Source organism: Ursus arctos, unplaced genomic scaffold, assembly GCF_023065955.2.
Source record: "Ursus arctos isolate Adak ecotype North America unplaced genomic scaffold, UrsArc2.0 scaffold_10, whole genome shotgun sequence".
Lineage (NCBI taxonomy): Eukaryota > Metazoa > Chordata > Mammalia > Carnivora > Ursidae > Ursus > Ursus arctos.
The window spans coordinates 50,512,689-50,532,607 of record NW_026622764.1 but is presented as its reverse complement, the minus strand read 5'-3'; the positions used below and the strand labels follow the sequence as shown (position 1 = coordinate 50,532,607).

Below are 19,919 nucleotides of genomic sequence, written 5' to 3'. Positions count from 1 at the left end.
AAATGCCACCTGATATTCACACTGCATGTCTCTACTCCATTCCCTTTCCCATTCTCCTATTCAAGTATTTCACACCTTTTCCTCTCTCCCAGATCTCTAAGATCCTCTCCCCAATCTTATTCTCAGCTGATGGTCCAGCTTCTTATTTCACGAAGAAAACTGAAACAATCAGAAAAAAACTTCCAAAAGCGCTACTTCCAAATCTACGGCACACTCTGGATAAACAATCCTGCTCCCAGGAAAGACCAGGCCCGCACGAGATCCCATCCTGCCCACGTATCGGTGAGGGGAGCATCTACTTCATCCCTCAGTGACCCCCACGTGGAAGACTAAGAGACACCTTTCCTTGGGAACTAAAACAAAAAATGTTTTCCCTGATAATAAAATTTTGTAAATGATCTAGTGTTGGCTACCAGGAAGCTTGGGACCAAATTTACAACTTATCTTTAATGATAGATAGATAGATAGATAGATAGATAGATAGATAGATAGATAGACAGATGACACAGACACCCTGCTTTGTAGACTAACCTACTAACATTCTTGGTCTCATAGTCTTATCTATATTTTACCTAAGCTTGATACACAATACTGAATATAAACCACTTCAAATATTTTCAGAAATGTTGGGAAATAATAGTACTTAAAAATAAATCAGGCAGGGGCGCCTGGGTGGCTCAGGCAGTTAAGTGTCTGCCTTTGGCTCAGGTCATGATCTCAGGGTCCTGGGATCAAGCCCGAGGTCTTCTCCCTCTGCCCCTCTCCATGCTGTGCTTTCTGTCTCTCTCTCTCAAAGAAAGAAATAAAATCTTTTAAATAAATAAAGACATCAGGCAGAGAAATAGAGGAAAAAGGAGCATTTCAGGTAGATGGGATATCACATGCAAACACTTGGAGGTACAACAGTACCTGCCTTACTTTGGGAACAGAGAAGAGTTTGGCATGATCGGCCACAGGATGACAGTGACAGAAAACACAACTGGAATACCATGGCCCTGACTCTGCCTGGTATGTTCCAACACCAGATATCTGCATGGCTCACGTCACTTCTTTCAGATCTCTGTTCAAAATCACTTCACCGAAGAGAGTCCTTCCTGGACCAAGTCAACCCAAATACTTTCCACACACACATACACTGCCCCATCACCCCCCATCCTGTCTTATTTTCCTCCATTATGCTTATGAATGTCTGGTACATATTTGTATATATGTGTATTAACTTCTCCTTCAACAGAATGTGAGATCTAGTACACAGCATTTTTTAATGTTATTTACTATTCCAGCACCTACAACAATACACAGTAAATACTGGCTAAATGAATAGAAAGGTGGTTTACTATCAAACTGAGAAAGACCTACTAAGCCATGCTAAGAAATTTAGACTTTATTCCACTAGTAAGGGGCAATGGATAGGATTCATGCAAAATGTGTTATGATCATACTTCCCTCTCATAGAGATAACTCTGGCAGCGGACCAGACGGGAACTCCATTGCAAACATTGAAATGATAAATGTGGCAGGTTAAATGAAGTTAGGGTAAGTAGCAATAGAAATAAAAGGAAAGGGACGAGTTCACAACAGATACATACAGTAGACAAAGGGACAGTATATCGTCCTAGTTTGAAACCAGGCAGCAAACCGGTCACTGGAGAGCTGTGTGGCCATGGGCAAATTACTTCTCTAATTCTTGGTTTCCTCATTTCTAAAATGAATATAATAGTTGTACCCACCTACTTAACAACTTTGTTATGAAGATTAAATGAGATAATATATGACAAAACAGAACTGACCACACTTGGTGACTGCTGACTGAGCTCCATGCAGAAGGGGGCTGTGTTTGCTTCGTACACATCCGCAGGGTCTAGCACTCTGCCCAGCCCAAGTAGGCTCTAAATGCATATTTGTTGACAGCAAATGGGTTAATGAAGTTGATTAGCAAGCTAAAGAGTCAAAGTTAACTATGAGGCAAATCCTGTAAGATATAAAAGTAGTGAAGCAAAATGTGCCAGTAGGTGGGGAGACTGTGAACATACCTGTTGGGTTTGACAATGTCAAGGCTGAGATAGCTAGAGGACCCACTAGGGTCAGCACTGGTAGGCAAAGGAAATATAGGTCCAGGTCTCAGGAAAGAGCACAGACTAGGGAAAGACCGGTACAGCTGGTAGTGGAAGTCTAATCTAATCGATCACATTAACTAAGACAGGGGCAAACAGACTTAGAATAAGAATCCTAGGAAACAAAAACATTTAGCATTAGCCAAAGGAGTCAGGGCTAGAGATGAACAGGCAGTAAAAAGCTAATAAGAAAGATAAGAGAAATTCAAACCTTGAAAACAAAAGGGAAAGATATGAGAAAAATGGTCAACAGTGACAAAATTGGCATGAAATACAGTTGAGTGAAAACTAGAAAGAGACCACAGGATTTTAGCAATTAGATGGTAGTGACCTTTGCAAAAGAAGTTCTCATGAAGTGGTTGGGGCAAAAGCCAGATTGTGTGGACCGAGGAGTAAACAGGACTCGAGGAGACAAGGAAGATGTCAGGAAGTTCATTCCAGGATAAAGTAGATTGGGCCACAAAAGCACCTAAAAGCCTACCTGGCCAATTATTTCCACTACCACCTCTAAGTGGTCACTCGTTTCTATTAAAGTATTTTTTGATAAGACACATATAACATACATTACTCTAGAAACAAGGCTGACCCTTGCTAAAATCAACAAGTAGAGTAAGCCTATCTTCATCGCTCTTGCAGTATGAGTTTTGACATGTCCAAAGAGCCCCTCATGGTAGCAAAGACATTTTAACGACAAAATAATGGCCCATAAAACCATAGTAGTTTTATCAAGTCTTTTAAAAGTCAACAAAGAACAGTAGATTAAGTTATTTAGAAAATACATGTATTGTGAATAATTGAGTTATTCAGATTTTATACCAATTTAATAAAATAATCACAAAAAATCAAGGATACAGAAGCATATGGTGTATTTCTTTATCATTCATTACTTACCTACCCTATAAAGCAGAAATCACTATATCCATTTTGCAAATGGGATAGTTGCATTCACAGAAATGAAGTGTGTTGGTCACAGTATGCTAACTGATATAGCAAACAATGCCCAAATCTCAGAGGCTTAACACAGTAAAGGTCTAGTTCCTTTTAGTGTCACAATCCAATGTGACCAGTGAGAGTTAGGGGAGGGGCACAGAGGCTCTGCTCCATGAAGTCATTCAGGGATCCAAGCTCCTCTCACTAGATAATCTCCATCTAGCTGGCAGGTGAGAGAAGAGACAAAACACAGAGTCTCATAAAAGGCTTCAGAAGCCAAATGACAAACATCACTCCCACCCATATTCCCCTGACCTGAACTCAGTTACCTAACCCCGCCTATCTGCAGGGGGGAAATGAAGTCCAAGGGTGGGCCAGGAAGAACAGGAGAAACAGAAACTGAGGAGCACAGCATTCTCTGCCACATTAAGTAACATGACTAAGGTCACCTAATAGTACCCGAAAGAGCCGAGATGCAAACCCAACACTACTAACTCCCGGAAGGAAACCTGCTATCCTATGCCGCTGAACACAATTCATTCCATTGAACACACCCCCCATTTTAGCATTTCTCCAAATGACCGTGACAACAGTTGGTTATAGTGTATTTTTTTCATCTACCATTTGTTGTCCATCCTGCAACTCCCTTTTACAAATCAATGGTTTTAGTCTTCTGAGGGGCGTACACACACAGATATAATATCTGGGGAGCCCTCTGAAGCCCCACCCACACTACGGAATGCATGAACCCCAGGCTAAGAACTCTTCTCTATAGTACCACCTTACTGTTGACACTGTTAATCTACTTCCAACTTTCTACCTGCTTCCCCCTGACTCCCACCACCCCCAACTTCGGTCCCACTTCATGCCCCTCCTTCTCACAGCTTCTGTCTCTCGATCTTCGCATCTGCTGTTCCTTCTGCCTATATAGCTTTTCTCTCAGAAGTCCATGGTTCATTCCCTCAAGATCTTTACTCAGATGTCACCTTCTCAGGAAGACCTTTCCCCTTCCTTCCCCAACCCCACTCATTTATTTTTTTCTCTATAGCACTTCTCACCTTCTAATATGCTACACATTTTACATATTTATGAGTTCATAACTTCTTCCTGCATTAAAATGTGAACACCACGAAGGCAGTTTTTTGTCTATTTTGTTTATTGCTCAATCCCCGGCACCTATGAGAGTGCTTGGAACACCATAAATATCTTTTTGAAGGAACTGAGGGGCAACAAAGGGGTAAAAAAGAGAAGGAGCACACAGGTGGATTCATGGTACTGGAAGTGTTCTAGTTCTTACACTGGATTCAGGGCTGCTCATTGGACCATTCTGCTTCACAAACTCCAGAGATATGTTCGTATATGGAACATGTGTATAACATGTTCATAGGACACGATATTATAATTATATATTGTGTTCACATAGCATATATAACACACATTACATGTATTTATATATATAAACATATAAAATTTATAATTTTTTTATATTAATGATATCTAACATTACATTATAACATCATTTTAATATTATAATTTTTTTTGAGAGAGAGAGAGCAAGAATGTGGCGAAGGGAGAGGGAGAGAAAGAATCTTAAGTAGGCTCCACGCTCAGCACTGAGCCCAAAGTGGGCCTCAGTCTCATGACCCTGAGACCATGACCTGAGCCAAAATCAAGAGCTGGCCGCTTAACTGACTGAGCCACCCAGGCACCCCCATTTTAATTTTAAAGTACTACATGAGTTTGTACAAATAATCCAAGTCAAAACAGCCTGACAAAATTTCTCATCTAAATAAAATAGGTAGAGAAAATGGCACCCCAAATGTCATTTTCATCCCTTAACTAGTTAAAAATAAATTTTACGCATACTTTTTCCTCAACTATGCTTCAATAGGCCACATGGAAAATTACCTTATATAATTCTTTTTAATGCTATATCATGACCTTTTAAAAATAGCATCTTACCTTATGGAAGTGAAACTAACAGTTTTCTTTGAAAACCTATTTGAAGAGTTAGCTACCTAAAAACATTTCTTCTAAATTAGTCCTTCTAACGATGTTTTTTCAAAGGGATTCCATGATTTAGCTAATAGTAATTAAAATCGGGAGATATTTCAGCTGAAATTTTTTATTCAGAAATTTACTTTGCAAACACATACTCTTCCACATTGCCACTAAAAGCGTGAAATTCAAATGCAAAAAGACATTATGAAATCGTAACACTGGTGAGAGATATACTTACAGACTACACAAATTGATAAAGGGCAGGGCAGGAAGGAGGAGGAAGGGGGAGGGAGAGGAGAAGGATGGGGAGGGGGGAAGGGCAAGGGGGGGGAGAGAAGAGGTGACGGCTTGCATCCATCTGTGCCCCTACCCTGTAGAGGTAATGCTTCAAAACCCAAGAAGCTTATGGAGCTCCTGAAAAAAGGAATTTGGAACCCACCATTAGGTCTACCGTGCCAGGGAATAATGGTACAGTAGTTAGAAGTCTTACTTTTGAGTTCCTGCCTGCCATTTACGCAGCAGATATTAAACTGAGTCTCAGATTTATCATTTGTAAAATTTAGGCAATTTCACACAACTGTTAAATAAGTTCATGTGTATTCAGTTTATTCCGTTACTGAAACCGCTCTGTAAACAATGAGATGCTAAGTAGACAGTTATTTTAAAATTTCTGAGATAAATGCCCCAAGCCTATCCAAAAAGATTTATTATAGTAAATCACATGCTGGGGGTTTGAAAAAGTCGTGGGACTCAAATGGCCCAGTGAGAAGGTTAGAAATTCCAGCTCCACACATGATAAAGTCAATCATATTTCCTTGGATTAAGACAAGAGCCTAACAGTCTTCCCAACACCCTCATAACAAAGAGCAACGGGGAGGGGATTATTGCCATACAAGTTCATTTAAAAAACAAATAAATAGGGGCGCCTGGGTGGCACAGCGGTTAATCATCTGCCTTCAGCTCAGGGCGTGATCCCGGCGTTACGGGATCGAGTCCCACATCAGGCTCTTCCGCTATGAGCCTGCTTCTTCCTCTCCCACTCCCCCTGCTTGTGTTCCCTCTCTTGCTGGCTGTCTCTCTCTGTCGAATAAATAAATAAAATCTTTAAAAAAAAAAAAAAAAACAAATAAATAAACGACTACCTAAAGCAGAAACAACGCACATGGGATCCTGAATCAAGGCTATTACCAATAATGATTATTGACCATTCTAAGCCACTTAGCCAAATCAAGAGTGTTTCAAGCGACTAAATATTCACAGAAAATTTACTCGATACCCAGCCAAACCACACAAATTTGCCAAGGGAAAATAATGTACTAACATGTTATGGCCTTTTTCAAAGGTCTATTCTTAGATATAAAACAAACTCTCTTTAATTAAAACCTTTGCTTATAAACACATTTCCTGAGTAAGTAAAGCCTAACAAATCCAATATGAGTGAAACCCTGTACCCTAGAAACAGAAAGGAGCCCTGGGTGGTTGACAATGGTCATGTCATATAACCTTTTGTCACTCCCACCACAACAGCAAACACTCAACCTTAAACGAAGCGAAAGCTTTCTAAATTTAGATACTTTCAAATAAGGTATCTTAAGTTATATGTAAAGGTTTAGTAAATTATTTATTATGTCTCTTATCTTTAATAATGGAATATCATGTTTAACTTGTAATCAAAATGGAAAGAAAGCTGTTATACCATGTATTACTGTACCAGGACTCAGAGTTTCCAGTCTATATTTAGTTCACATTAAAATGGAAGCAAAGACGCAAACCAAGCTAAAAATAAAATGTTCTACAAAGATGAGATTTTTAAATGGATTGAAATCTAGCTTCATTTCGTCCCTTAAATGCTGACTGCATTGAGCAGCACCTTAACATTGCCGTGCTTTGCAAACCGAATTGTACCATTTTCCACCATCTAGAATAGGGGTCAGAAAACTATGGCCCACCAGCCAAATCTATGGGCCATTTCCTTCTGGCCACCTGATTTCGTACAGCCCATCCGTTAAGAAGGTTTTTACATGTTTAAATGGCTTTTCTTAAAAAAGAAGATGAGGGGTCCTGGGTGGCTCAGTCAGGCAAGTGGCTGCCTTGGGCTCAGGTCACGATCCCAACGTCCCAAGATCCAGTCCGGGATCAGGCTCTCTGCTCAGCAGGAAGCCTGCCTCTCCCGCCCCGGACTCCTGCTCTCCCTCTTGCTATCTCTCTCTCTAATAAATAAATAAAATCTTTAAAAAATAAATAAATAAAAATTTAAAAAATAAAAATAAATAAATAAAAAAGAAGATGAAGACCATTTCTTAATACCTGAAAACTGTATGAAATTCAAATGTCAGTGTCCTTAAAGTTTTATCTCCCCACTTATTCACTTAAATATTGTCTACGGCTGCTTTTACACGAGAACAGTAAAGTTGAGTAATTATGGCCCACAAAGCTTAAAACACTACTATCTGAACCTCTACAGAAAAAGTTCGCCAAGTTCTGCCCTAGATGAATGTTAATTATTCTTATTATTCAAAGCATCTTCCTGCTCATCAGCTAGCAAAATGTTAAAATTCCTACTTGCTTCTCATATCTTATTGAGCTTCAGAACAATAAACCTGTCAATATTACTTTATTCTCACTTCTTAACAATCTTCTGGCCATGTTTTTGTTTCTCCTCATATTTGGATCATTACCCAATCCAACGATTCCACTCAGAACCGTGGTTATAGGAAATCATAATCTATTCCGTCTCTGTTTCAAATGTTAGATGTAAACTATCATGGCCCACTAACGGGCTGCCACCTACGATTTGATAAACGCTGAGCAAGTCTTCCCTAGATACCTCTAACTACAGTTATGGTGAAAGATAATGTTTTAATTGCACAAACTGCATCTCATTAAGCAGTGAAAAATACAAATCAATATCTCTATATACTGCCTTACCGTAAAGGTACAAAAATTTATGTTATACACCCTTCATGTTAAAGTAAAACCACGGTACTAACTGAAGATTATGGTGACTATTTTGTTAATGTGCTTAAAGAGATGTCTTAATCCAGATATAACGTTGCAAAGGTCTGAATATCTTTCCAGGGATTAGGTGTGTTTTACCTGAATTTAAAGACCCATCAATATTCCAAATTAACTGTAAGAAGACATAGAAATGCCAGATCAATGAGAACACAATAAACCTAATTAGGAGATATTTTTGACACATGAAGCTTCGAGACCTTGGCTGAGATGAGTCATTGTCAGAAAAAGTCACTGAGATGGTTCATTTGTTGATACCATGGGGCTTATGATGGTTGAACAATCTTAGTCTACAAATCTAGGTTCCTCCAGCCAGTCCCTGTATTCATGGGCCACAGTATTCACCAGCTACAGTATTCATTGGCCAAGAAAAAGCAAACAAAACTTCTTTCACATTCATGTTCAAAACCAAGGTGGTCTAAGTTTGTATTAGTGCTGTTTCAAAATGTCTCATTCTCAATAAATACCTGTGAAATTCTCTGCAACAGTAAATCTGAATGTAAAATCAACCTCCTCCTTAAGACAGAACTAAGAATTAGGAATAAGAGCCAAAGGTAAGGAGAGAGGAAGAGATGGGAGGAATTACAGCTCCCATTGGCTTTCCCACATCAGCACCATTTACACTTTTCTAAGTAAGGGATTTTTTTTTCCTTTGGGGAAATAGAGGCAGCTGTAAAATTATCTACTGTTGAGCACCTGGGTAGCTAGCTGAGACCACCCAAAATTCTAATTAGCTGATACAGAGAAAGGAAAAACATGAAAGACAGAGAGAGAGAGAAATAGTACACAGCAAGAACAAAGAAATAGGGAAAAAAATGAAAAGGGGAACAAGGAGTATACAAAATGGGGATGTGAGAGGGTACTGAAATGCACAGGAGAATATTATTATTAAATTACACTAATTTTAAAAGCATGCCAGTCTTATTTTTTACTTTAAAAGTCATCATATCCACTGCAAAAAAAAACAAAAAACAAAAACAAAAAAACAAAAACAAAAACAAAAAACCCTGAGAGTAATGTTGTCCTAAAATAACCCAGATTTCCTTCCATAGAGAACTGGGTAATTAAACGATGATATATCATGTTAGGTTGAACCATATGAAATTTCCCACACTCAATCATTTTTTTCCAGCTTTATTGAGCTATAATTGACAAACAAAATTATGTACAAAGTATAAAACAGGATAATTTGATAGACATACATATTGTAAAATAATTGCCACAATTAGGTTAATTAACATAATCAGCACCTCACATAATTAATGTGTGTGTGTGCTTGTGTTTTAAGGATGCTTGAAATCTAGGGGTGCTGGGTGGCTCAGTCAGTTGAGCCTCTGACTCTTGATTTTGACTTAAGTCATGATCTCAGGGTCATGAGACTGGGCCCCAATTTGGGCTCTGTGCTCCTGGGGGAGTTTGCTTGAGATTCTCTCTCCTTCTCCCTCTGCCCCTCCCCCTGCTTGCTTGCTCTTTCTCTCCCTCTGAAATAAATAAACAAAATCTTTTTTAAAAAGTAAGAATGCTTAATATCTGTTCTCAGCAAATTTCAAGGATACAATACAGTATTATTAACTATAGTCACTATGCTGCACATCAGGTCCCCAGAACTTATTTCATTCTATAACTGAAAGTTTGTACCCTTTCATTGACATCTCCCCATTTCGCTCACCTCCCAGGCCCTTGACCATTTTTGACCTACTGACCTAGCAAATTCATTTGGTTCAACCTAACATGATGGAATATTTTCCCACCATTAAAAAGCATGAGGTAGGTGTGCACACGCCATGAGGGAAATGACCCTATTAGAGCTCCAAACAAGACACAGCATGTGTACAGAATGTTCCCATTGGTACTTTTTTAAAGAAACATATGTATGTTCATAGACATTTTCTGGAAGTATACCAAGAAAAATGTCAACAATTGCCTCTGAGATGGAGACGAGGTCTGGAGTGAGAGGGAAATTACTTTTCACTGAACACCCTCCCATCCCTGAATATCCTCTCACGCTGTTGAATATCCTATTATATGCACGCATTACTTCTTTCAATTAAGAAAAACCTGGATACTTTCCAAAGACCACATTTAATTTAAGATTATTCAAATTATTTAAAACATTAGCCAGATTTACAACAAAGAACACTTTAAATAAGGTAATTACTTTAGCGGCCTTTTGTACCCCAAAACTAAACTAACCAAACAACTTCATAATCATAAGGCACTTAAAGGAAACTAAAATAAGTACTAGGTTTTAATAGTAATGTCCAGATATATGAAGCTTTATATAAGTGTATAATACATACATTATTCATTTAAGTTATTCATTTAAGAAATATTTTCATTTCTTTTTTTTAAGATCTGTTTATTTATTTTTAGAGAGAGAGAGCGTGAGCAGGGGAGGAGCGGAGGGAGAGAGAGAGAGAGAATCTCAAGCCGACTCCATGCTAAGTGCTGAGCCTGGAACAGGGCTCCATCTCAGCACCCTGGGATCCCAACCTGAGGTGAACTGAAGAGCGGAAGCTTAACCAACTGAGCCACTCAAGCGCCCCAGAACTGCTTTGCATCTCAAAAACCACTAGGCCTTGGGCTAGTCCAGACTCTCCCATCTTGCGTATCTGTGGAGATGATCAAGTAAGTTTAGTCTTTTTCTAAAAGATCTTTTCCCTTAACTCCTACCTGGATCATATTTGAAGGCTGGGAACCAGTATTAAATTTAGCAGTTCGCATTTTATGAATGCCCTTACTGCACGAGCTCGCTTCCCTGAGAATCAGTATGTGTGACAAAGAGATATAACTGATGATATTTGTAGCATATATGAACAGTCTGGATTGAGGTGGGGAGGCAGGCAGAGAGGGGAGGCTCACGGTCTCAGGAGTTTAGGCCTGGATCTCAGGTGTTCGTATATGAAAATGCTGATGAACTTATATGTATTTGTATGAGTTAGTATAAAATGCAGAATTTCTGAAATTCAGTTCAATTGGGATATTTAAGAAATATTTCATTTAATGATCACTATCTCTAATTATGGAAAAAACGTGCTAAATATTTTTATTAGAAAGTTAAGTGGAAAACCAATAATAAATATGCTTTTTGAATTTATTCTTAGTCTCGAAAACGTGCTTTATCCCAAACCATAGATAATATAAAATTTAAAGAATATAAACTTAGCTATTACTATGAATTCCTAAGACTTACAAATTTTAATTGTACCCCCCCACACCAAATTTGTTGTTTAACTTAACTCAAATTAAAGCCATCTTTAAATTTTCTTTCAAGCAGTATAAATGTACTGGTAAATTTTGATGTGTTTGAGTGGAATTTTAACCATTTCATAAGAATCTATAAAATATCCCATTTTTAAACCTGCCATTTTGCCCATTAGTAACAGTTTTATGAACTTTTTTAAAATTAAGATTTCAAATGTTAAAGGCACTGTTAGAAAGTCCCTATCTTGTTTAGCCTTAATCTTCAAAAAATACATTAAACCCTATATCCTTAAGTTATCATAGATTCTATTAAATGAAGAAATGTCACTATTAGAATGAGTTACAGGATGCGCAGTTAAAAAAAATGACCGAAGCAATCTTTGACTCTTTGCTAAGTACATCTTGTTAACACTTGCGTGTGCTTACATGTATTTATTTTAGAAAATAAGGAGGCAGGCTAATAAAAGCATGATATCATAAACATATAATAAAAGTTCTACTCTCCTACTGGAGTCCACTGACCTTAAAAAACAAATTCTCATAAAACTATAGAATCAACTTTTGCAAATTTATTTTTAAAGAGAGCACAGAAAGCCAATGATTTCATTAGTTCTCTTCAAATACCTCATTAAACTACCCCAGTGATAACCGACTTTTAAAGTATGATGATTTTTAAAGTACGATGAAAACTTAAAAATATGAATATTCATATTTCGGTGTGGTACGCATCTTCTATGTATATGCTCAAGATCTATTTAAAACTCTCAGCTTTGAGCCCTCAGGGGTCAAAAGCACCTGCTCCACAAACAAGAGTAACACAGCATGCTAATGTCCACATAACACAAAGAGGTCAATCTTCATTAAGATAACCATGGTGGTAAGATCTGAACCCTGCACTCAGCAGGAACCCACGACTCAAAAGCTTGGCTTGCTGATGTGTCACACAGGGTGAGTTTAACCGAGAGCATCATTTACACAGGCGTCGCGCCTTGGCTTCTGCCTTCCAAACGGCAGCGGGAGGTAAGGGGGCTGTCTGCTGTCACCTCCCCACCCACCCTTTCAGAGTGGTCCTGCGGAGGAGACAGCTGCTGTCCGCGGTAAGGGAAGGTGGGGGGCTTCTTGCATCTTTGGCTGGTCGGCCTGCACTCGGCTCTCTGCGCAAGCCACATACTCCACCCAACCATCGCACGCAGGGAGGACAAAAAAATAAAACAGTCCTTTTAAGTTCCCTGAGTGGGAACTCTCAAGAGCGCTTCAGCATTTTCCCACGCTCCCGCCGAGCCGCTGGTTCCCTTCTCCTCCATGTCTGCCGCCGCGCTCCCCGGGAGCCCACCCTGGCGGCCTCCCGCGCGGGGCCCGGGAATCCCTTCCTGCCGCGCGGCGGTCCAGGTCCCGCGGGCCCCGCCCCCGGGCCAGGCCCCGCCCTCACCTTGTGCCCCAAGTTCCCGGGATCGCCGGCGCGCTCCGAGCGCCCCAGGCGCCCTGGCTCCTCTTCCACGGCCCGAAGCCTCCCGCCTTCCACGTTCGCGTTAGGCGCGGCTCACCTTGGTTCGGATCTGCCCCGAGGTGGACACTTTGCGGATCAGTTTCTGGGGTCCCTCTTGCTCCGCTTCGCTGTCAGACGAATCGTCTCCGGGCCCCGCCGACGCAGCGGCGGGGGTGACCGCGGCGCCGGCCCCGGCGGCCGCTCCTCCCGCGGCGCCCGGAGGGTGGTGCTGGCCACCGGCCCCGGCCATCCTCTCCGACTCCTGCGGGGACACAGCACCGCCCGGCGGGGGCGGCGGCGGCGGTCAGTGGGTGCGCTCGGTCCGAGCCGGGCCCAGAGCCCCGCGCCCGGCCGCAGCCGCCATCTTCCGCTCCCCCAGCCGCCCTCGCAGGGGAAGAGTCGCGGGGGATCAGACGCCCTCCCAGCAGCCGCCCTCCAGGCCCCTCCGCCCGGCTCCGGCCAAAGCCGCGAGTGCAGTGGGGCACAGGGGACGCGGACCCCGACCCGCTTGGGACCCCTGCGCACGCAGCCTCGGGATGTTACAAGGTTCCTGACCCAGAATACGACCTGCACGGGTAGAGAAGATGGGAGTGACAGAGGGACAGGGGCAACCTACCACTTCCCCCTGGCCTGGGGTCCCCAGGATGGACGGGGGGGGTGGGGGGGGCGGAAACCTCAGCACCCCAGCCCCGCAAGCCTGGCAGTGGCTGAGCTCCCTCCCTCGGCTCACGCGCAGCTGGGGCAAGAACGGCCCCTGCAGTAGAAAGGGAACCTAGAGCTTCCTCCCGACTCCCTTGGGTACACCCTGCCACCCCCTAGACCTAGAATGCCTCCAGAGCCTTGGGCCTCGCCGCACAGTTCCCGCTGAATAAAAGTCCCCTCCGCCCCCCAGATGGATGGGCGCTGCCCCCTGTCCGTCTCGAGACCCCTCAGCGCATCTCTGATGAACCGTACCTCTCCCGCCTCCGCCTCGCGGTTCGGGTCCTTTCAGCTCTCCCGACCGTGGTGTTTAGTTTCTGGCCCACCCCCACCTCCATCCGGCGCACACGGAAGAGAAGAGCATTTTCCGGGAGGTTCCACTCCGCTCTGAGAACTTTTCGTTCAGAAAGAGCGATCCCTTTGGCTAACAGGAAACTGGGAAGGGCGTGGAGAGAGCGCAGAAACAAGAGAGTACACGCAGCCCAAGACCACAGAATGCAAAATAAATGTCTAAACTGAAGCGCTAACCGGGACTGCCTGCGAGAAAACAATGCACTGAAACCATGTGAACACCAGTGCCCGAGCACGAAAACACTGGAGGTCCTGGGAGAGCCACTCCCTAACCCGGACCAGAGCAGTAGGAAATGGGATCAACAGGCTGCAGCCACCGCTCCCAACTCGTCCCAAGCGAGCTGGCGAAGCGGGCACTCGGGAATAGCAGCCTCGCGGCAGGCTGTGCACGCTCAGCGTCAAAGAACCCTTGTAGGTGTGGGAGGGCTTGGGGGAGAAGACACTAAAATGACAGATTCCTCTTGTCATCCACAGAGAACGCTAAACTTAGCTGTATTTTTAAGTAGGGCAAAAAGTCCCTGCCAGACTGTGGAAACTCCTCACACTTCAGAAAAGCATTTAATCTTTTCAGCGTGTTCATGTCCTTCAGTGCCCATTCCTATTTTTTCAGTTGATCTGACCTTCTACTTTTTCAGTTGACATGACCTTTAAGGGTCCTCCAAACTAGCATTCTATTGGAGTTTTGTTTTGTTTCTTTTTAGTTGCACTCTCACTCTCAACGATAATTCCATTGCAGTTCTAAGAGGTTATAAGAAAGAATATGCAATCCCAATACTGTATATCCACATTGCCGATTAAAATGTAAAATGTGCTGGTTTGAATCTTCAGAGACCGGAGATTGCTGCTTGAAATACTAACTGATGGAAACTACTTCTCCAGCTCTAGCTGTCTTTAGGAAGGAAAGGAGCTAGGCAAAATAAACTTTAAGAGCCGTTATGGTGTTGTAAATATGTATTCTAGATCCACACAGAATATATTCTTGTGAAGGGAATTCTTTAAGAGAAAAAGAATCAGAATAATGGCCTTTAGACTAACCTAACTGTTGGGTCACTGATGAGTCCGATGGTTGGTCAATGTACACAAGAACACCTAGCAAAGGGCCTTTTGAAAGAATAAACCTAGTTCAGACCCCTCCTCCTTTAATGAAAGTGAGGCCCCAAATCATGAGCTAGGGCCAAAATCATGTGATTACTATGCTAATGTTCTATTCACTTTACCACACTACGTAACAAAAGTTAGTTTGTCAATTATTATGTTTGTAGTCACACTTTATATAGTACCACGTTCCTGAGTCCAGGCAGAGTGATGAAACTGAAACGCACTGTTGAAGACCCATGCCCATCCTATGATGTGAAGAAGAGGGCTGAATACACTCCTCATTCTGATTCAGACACTACTGCTTAAAGATACCCTAAAAGAGTTCCACGTGCAAGAGCTGGGCAATTAATACCTCAAAGTGAAGGTATTTATTACTCCATAAAGATTTAACCTCAGTTGTACCTGCTCTTCAAAGACTCCTGTAACAAGTTCTAAAACTTGGTTGTGACTTTGAAAGCATAGCCAGTCTTAGCCTACTCATGCTAAATAAATTATCCCTGCTCTACAGTTTCCCTAGCACATAGAACACTCAGTGAAAATAGTGTGTAGGCAAATGAAGGAATGTCACTTCATTTCCCACAAAAGGCAGTTCATGAAAATCCTCTTTTCTTCAATCACCTCTTCTGAGATCATTTCAAGCAATCCCTAATGTAAGGTACCCAATCCATTAGATTCTTCTCAGTTCTTATCTGTAAACTAGAAGTTTCCAGAATGAATATCCAATCTGTATATTGTATACCTGCAATGCACTTCACTTCCCTTAAAAATATAATAGCAATGTCAAGAGCTCCATATTTTCAACCATTTTAATGTAGCTCAGAATGGCAACTGAAGCAAATTTCAAATATGTGGTATATTACTTTATTTCTTAGATTTACAAGATTCCCTTGACTTTTTCCCTACTTGGTGTTTTTAGATTTTTCAAATAACTTCTTAGATGTGTCTTACATATTTCTTTTATTATTACTTTGAAATCTTTGTTTGGTACATAACATATCACAAACACACTATTAAAAACTTGGACATAAGCCATGTAGACACTGCATTTGGGATGAAATGGAAATAGAAACTACTACTAAATTAGGTTGCTACTTTACAGGGCTTCCTGCCTCATTTAAAGAAAGAAAAATTATTACACTGAAGATGTATAAATCACAACCAATTCTCATTCTGATACCAACTTTGTCAATATTAGCATATTCTACTGATAGATATTTTAAATTATATCCTTATCATTACTTGTCACAAAAGAGGTTTAATAGCCATTTGCAACTTTTAAATCCCTTATGGTCTATGCTTTTATGTTATACACTATATCACAATAGAACTCTACATGTATATACTGAAAAACCCAAACTGGACTTTCAAACAGGAACAATCTAGAACTCATATTCCTAATCAATGGGAACCATGCAAAGAACACTGCAGGCTGAATAAGTACAGGCCTGCTTTCATTCAAACTTTATAACTACTTCCATAATATACTGTTACATATTTGAAATTTAACATTCAAAACTTTGCTCCATTAAAATTTCCTTGGTTGTTACCTGAATGAGCAAAGATTTTAGATTCATCATGATAGCAACTGCGTGTACCTATGGTCATCCCTGCACCTAAAGCAAAAACCTTTTGTCATCTAGACATAATGCACAAATACGCTTCTAAACTCTCATTTATATTTTGGCCCTTTTCCTTTGAAACTCTTCCCTTTCTAATTTTCCATTAGTTTTGAATCACTTCCTCAGAGCCAAGTAGACAAAAACCACATGGAAATAAAATAAAATTTTAGTAAGTAAAATGTACCCTAGTATCCTAGTATCACTGTCTGAGGTCTGCTTTGTAAATACTAAATACTCCCACAATTTCTGAGTTTGGGCTGGAATTCAAGCTACCCATATCTCCCCACCACCCCCCGCCCCGGGGATATCATCTATGAGTAAGGGTTGTTTGACTAAGTATCTTCCCACCCACCTATTCCCACCACCAAAATATTTTCATATTGATTAGAAATTTAGGTAATGCGTGTATTTCCACTGATTCAATTACATTCCAAAGCTGGCATCAAAAAAAATACACAAAAACCTGAATGCTAACTAACATTCATCTTTTAGGCCTGATGCCCTAGCTGGAGTAATGATAAGGCTAACTGTTTATTTAAATACCCTCACTTAACTAAATAACTTCATTTTATCTCAAAATACAAAGAATGTCATGAAGTCCAGTAGCTGACTCTCCACTACAGACATGGGTACACTGCAAGCCAGAAGGGCTGCTCTCTTTACTATCATACAGCATCAATCCCTGAGATTATGTTTACTCCTCTGTCTGAATAGTTCCAGGTAGAATCATATCACCATGTTTTAGGTTTCAACAAAAAAGAACAAGGAGAGTAAATCCTTATGGGTATGCTATTATACACAATAAGGAATGATTCAGGGTCTGTGTAATGCGAATATTTCATATTTGATATTAAATATTATTATAAATATAATGAGTATACTTTTATGGTAAAGTATTAAAGTTGCCGATATTGAAATCGGACAGCAGATTTTCAATAACTGCAAAATGGACTCCTAATCGCAAGCTCTTTCTTTGAGGGTCCACAGATTGCGCTTCGCCTGAAATTTTACTATTATTTTTATATGCATGTTGCACAGATACATTGTGGGGAGAGACTCCATTGCTTTGGTTAGATTCTTAAAGGGATCACTGACCCAAGATAAGTTCAAGAATCCCTGATTTTGGTGAATTTTGTGTCCTTTCAAAGCATATTTAGACTAAGCTGATATTTCCTCCCCTAGATCCAAAGGTCTGAAATAATTCACATTTAAGCATTCTTTTTCCCCTAATCTATCCCCCCTGTTTCTTATATATGCTACTTTTCAGTAATTTGGGTAACATTTTTTTTAAGGAACTTAAATGAGAATTCTTAGACTTAGACCACAGGTTTTCAAATAAAATCACTTTGTCAAAGTATCATTTGTGCTACATACGTGAGATCTCTGAAGATTTTTTTTTTACACTATCTGAATGTCAACTCCTAACATACATGAAACAAGACATTCTGTTAAGAATGTAAGCTCTGTGAGGATGTAGGGATTTGTGTCTGTGTTAACTGCTATATCCAACAGTCCTGGCACACAGTAGGTGTCTGGATAAAATATCTGTTGAGTGAATAAAAAGGCCTTCAGTATTTAAAGAAAATAAACCCAGTTTTTAAAGGAGAGTTCTGCAGTCTGGATAAAGTGTCGCAGTTCATTCACACATTTCGGTTAGGGCTCTAGTTTTAAAAGGCAAATAAATGAGCATTTTCATTTTTGTCACTTGAAGTAAAATAACATTAAACTTCTATTTTTCTAGGCACAAAGTAGTTCTGCCATCGGTCCCCTAAAGTAAAATACATATAACAGGGTATTTTTCCCTGTGATTGGTGTTGGTTAAAGCATCAGGGTTCACATGGGACTTCATATAGTAAAGTTTTGAAAGTAAGAAAGTAACAAAAACAGGTCAATGAATTTAGTTCTCAATGATCTTTGATTTAAACTTCAAAACCGAATTGTAGTTTTAGTTTCAAGAACAATTTAATCCCCAGTGATAACCACAATAGAAGAAATATGAGCAGATGGGCAACCTAACAACAAGTTCAAATTTACAAAAGCAAAGACAGCTGCAGATACAGATGGATCAGAGTCCAAGGACACTTCCGAAAGGTCGGGAAACAAGAGGCAGAGAAATGTATTTGGGCAAAGGAGCTGAGAGTGTACATGCTAGAAAAGAAAAAGGAGAACCAAGCCTGGCACCTGACCTAGAAGCTCTTAACAGGCAGGGGGCCAGCCTGAGCAGACACTCAGAGTCCCTGGGAAAAGAGCATCCGAACACGTTGAACAGAACACGGGTGAGGCCAGAAATTTCAGACGAGGGTTTCCAGATAGGTTCAAGAATTTCAACCCAAACGGAGTAGCAAACATCGAGGCAGGGCGTGGAGAGCCAAAATTCGATGCCAGGGAAAAGGCAGCCCACACAGGATTACAGAGCTCTGAGTGAGACGGGGATTCCGGGGTAGAATCCCTGGAGGGATGTGAGATGGTTCTGACTGAGTTGGAAGAAAGAAGGAAGTTGGAGGAGTTTGAGGGAATAAATCCAAAGCCCCCGGGTCTCCTCCTTATCCTCACACACGAAAAACGCACGCACACGCTGCTCTCGGTCCCTAAAATTACCCAACCTCTGGGTGGCATGTGCAGGGGGATCGAGGTTAGCTTCCCGCTTCATCCCGGGCAAAACCCTTGAACCCCGGCCCGCCCAGGGCCGTAGCGGCTAGCAGGAGGCGTGGCTCCAGGCTTCGGCCGCGAGCAGCCGGCGCTGGCGGCGGTCCTTCGGAACCTGCGCGCCCAGGTGACGGCCAGGGCGCGGTCTCAGGAGGGAAGAGCGGTCTCCTCCGAGCTCGCAAGCTGCCCCCATAGTCTGGGTTTGTCCTCTCCCCCCTCCTACCCGCCCCGGGCTCTAAAATCAAGTGAAAAGTTGCGGAGTCGATGAAGCAACGGAAACGGTCCTCCGAGGGCCGTCGTCAGCGGTTCGCCAGCGGCCCCTCGGGGAGAGCCTCGGCTGGCCGGACAAAGGCGCTCCGGGCGGCGCGCGAGGAGGGGCCCGGGCGGCGGAGGAAGCGCTGCCCCGGCTGGGAAGCAGCTGGGGACCTCATCCCGGGCCATTTCCTGAACGGAACCCGGCACGGGCGGGGGGGAGCAGAGGAGAAGTGGGAGGGGGTGGGCGCGGGCGCTGTACCCACCGGTTCCTCCCAGGCCGGGCTGCGGGCGCCGGGCGCGGGGCGCACGTGCTGCGGCTCCATCGCGCCGCCCGCGCCCGCCGGCCGCCCGGGCGCGGGGACCCGGGCCCCCGCCGCCGCCGCCGGGGCCGCTGGATGCGCTTCCCTCGCCGCGGTCCTCTCGGCCGCCGCCGCCGCCGCCGCCGCCCAGGCTCCTGCCCGGGGCCAGCCACCGGCCCTCCCGCCGTCTCCGGCTTCCGCC

The 19,919-nt window shown here is 42.3% G+C and overlaps 1 protein-coding gene across 5 annotated transcripts in view; it reads right to left on the bottom strand.

Moving 5' to 3' along the window:
- The window catches only part of DGKH (diacylglycerol kinase eta), a 168,455-nt gene extending 148,702 nt beyond the window's left edge, over positions 1 to 19,753 (bottom strand). For 3 of the 5 annotated variants that reach the window (XR_007188901.2, XR_008957972.1, XM_057308381.1), the window contains exons 1-2: positions 19,682 to 19,753; positions 12,809 to 13,012 (exon numbers count right to left, since the gene is read on the bottom strand). Coding sequence is in view for 2 of the 5 variants with exons in the window: in XM_057308381.1 (XP_057164364.1) it covers positions 12,809 to 13,012; positions 19,682 to 19,741 (264 nt within the window). In the remaining 3 variants the exon portion in view is untranslated. The remainder of the gene's footprint in view (positions 1 to 12,808; positions 13,013 to 19,681) is intronic. The other 2 variants (XR_008957974.1, XM_057308389.1) reach the window with 1 other exon arrangement.
- Positions 19,754 to 19,919: the final 166 nt, after the last annotated feature.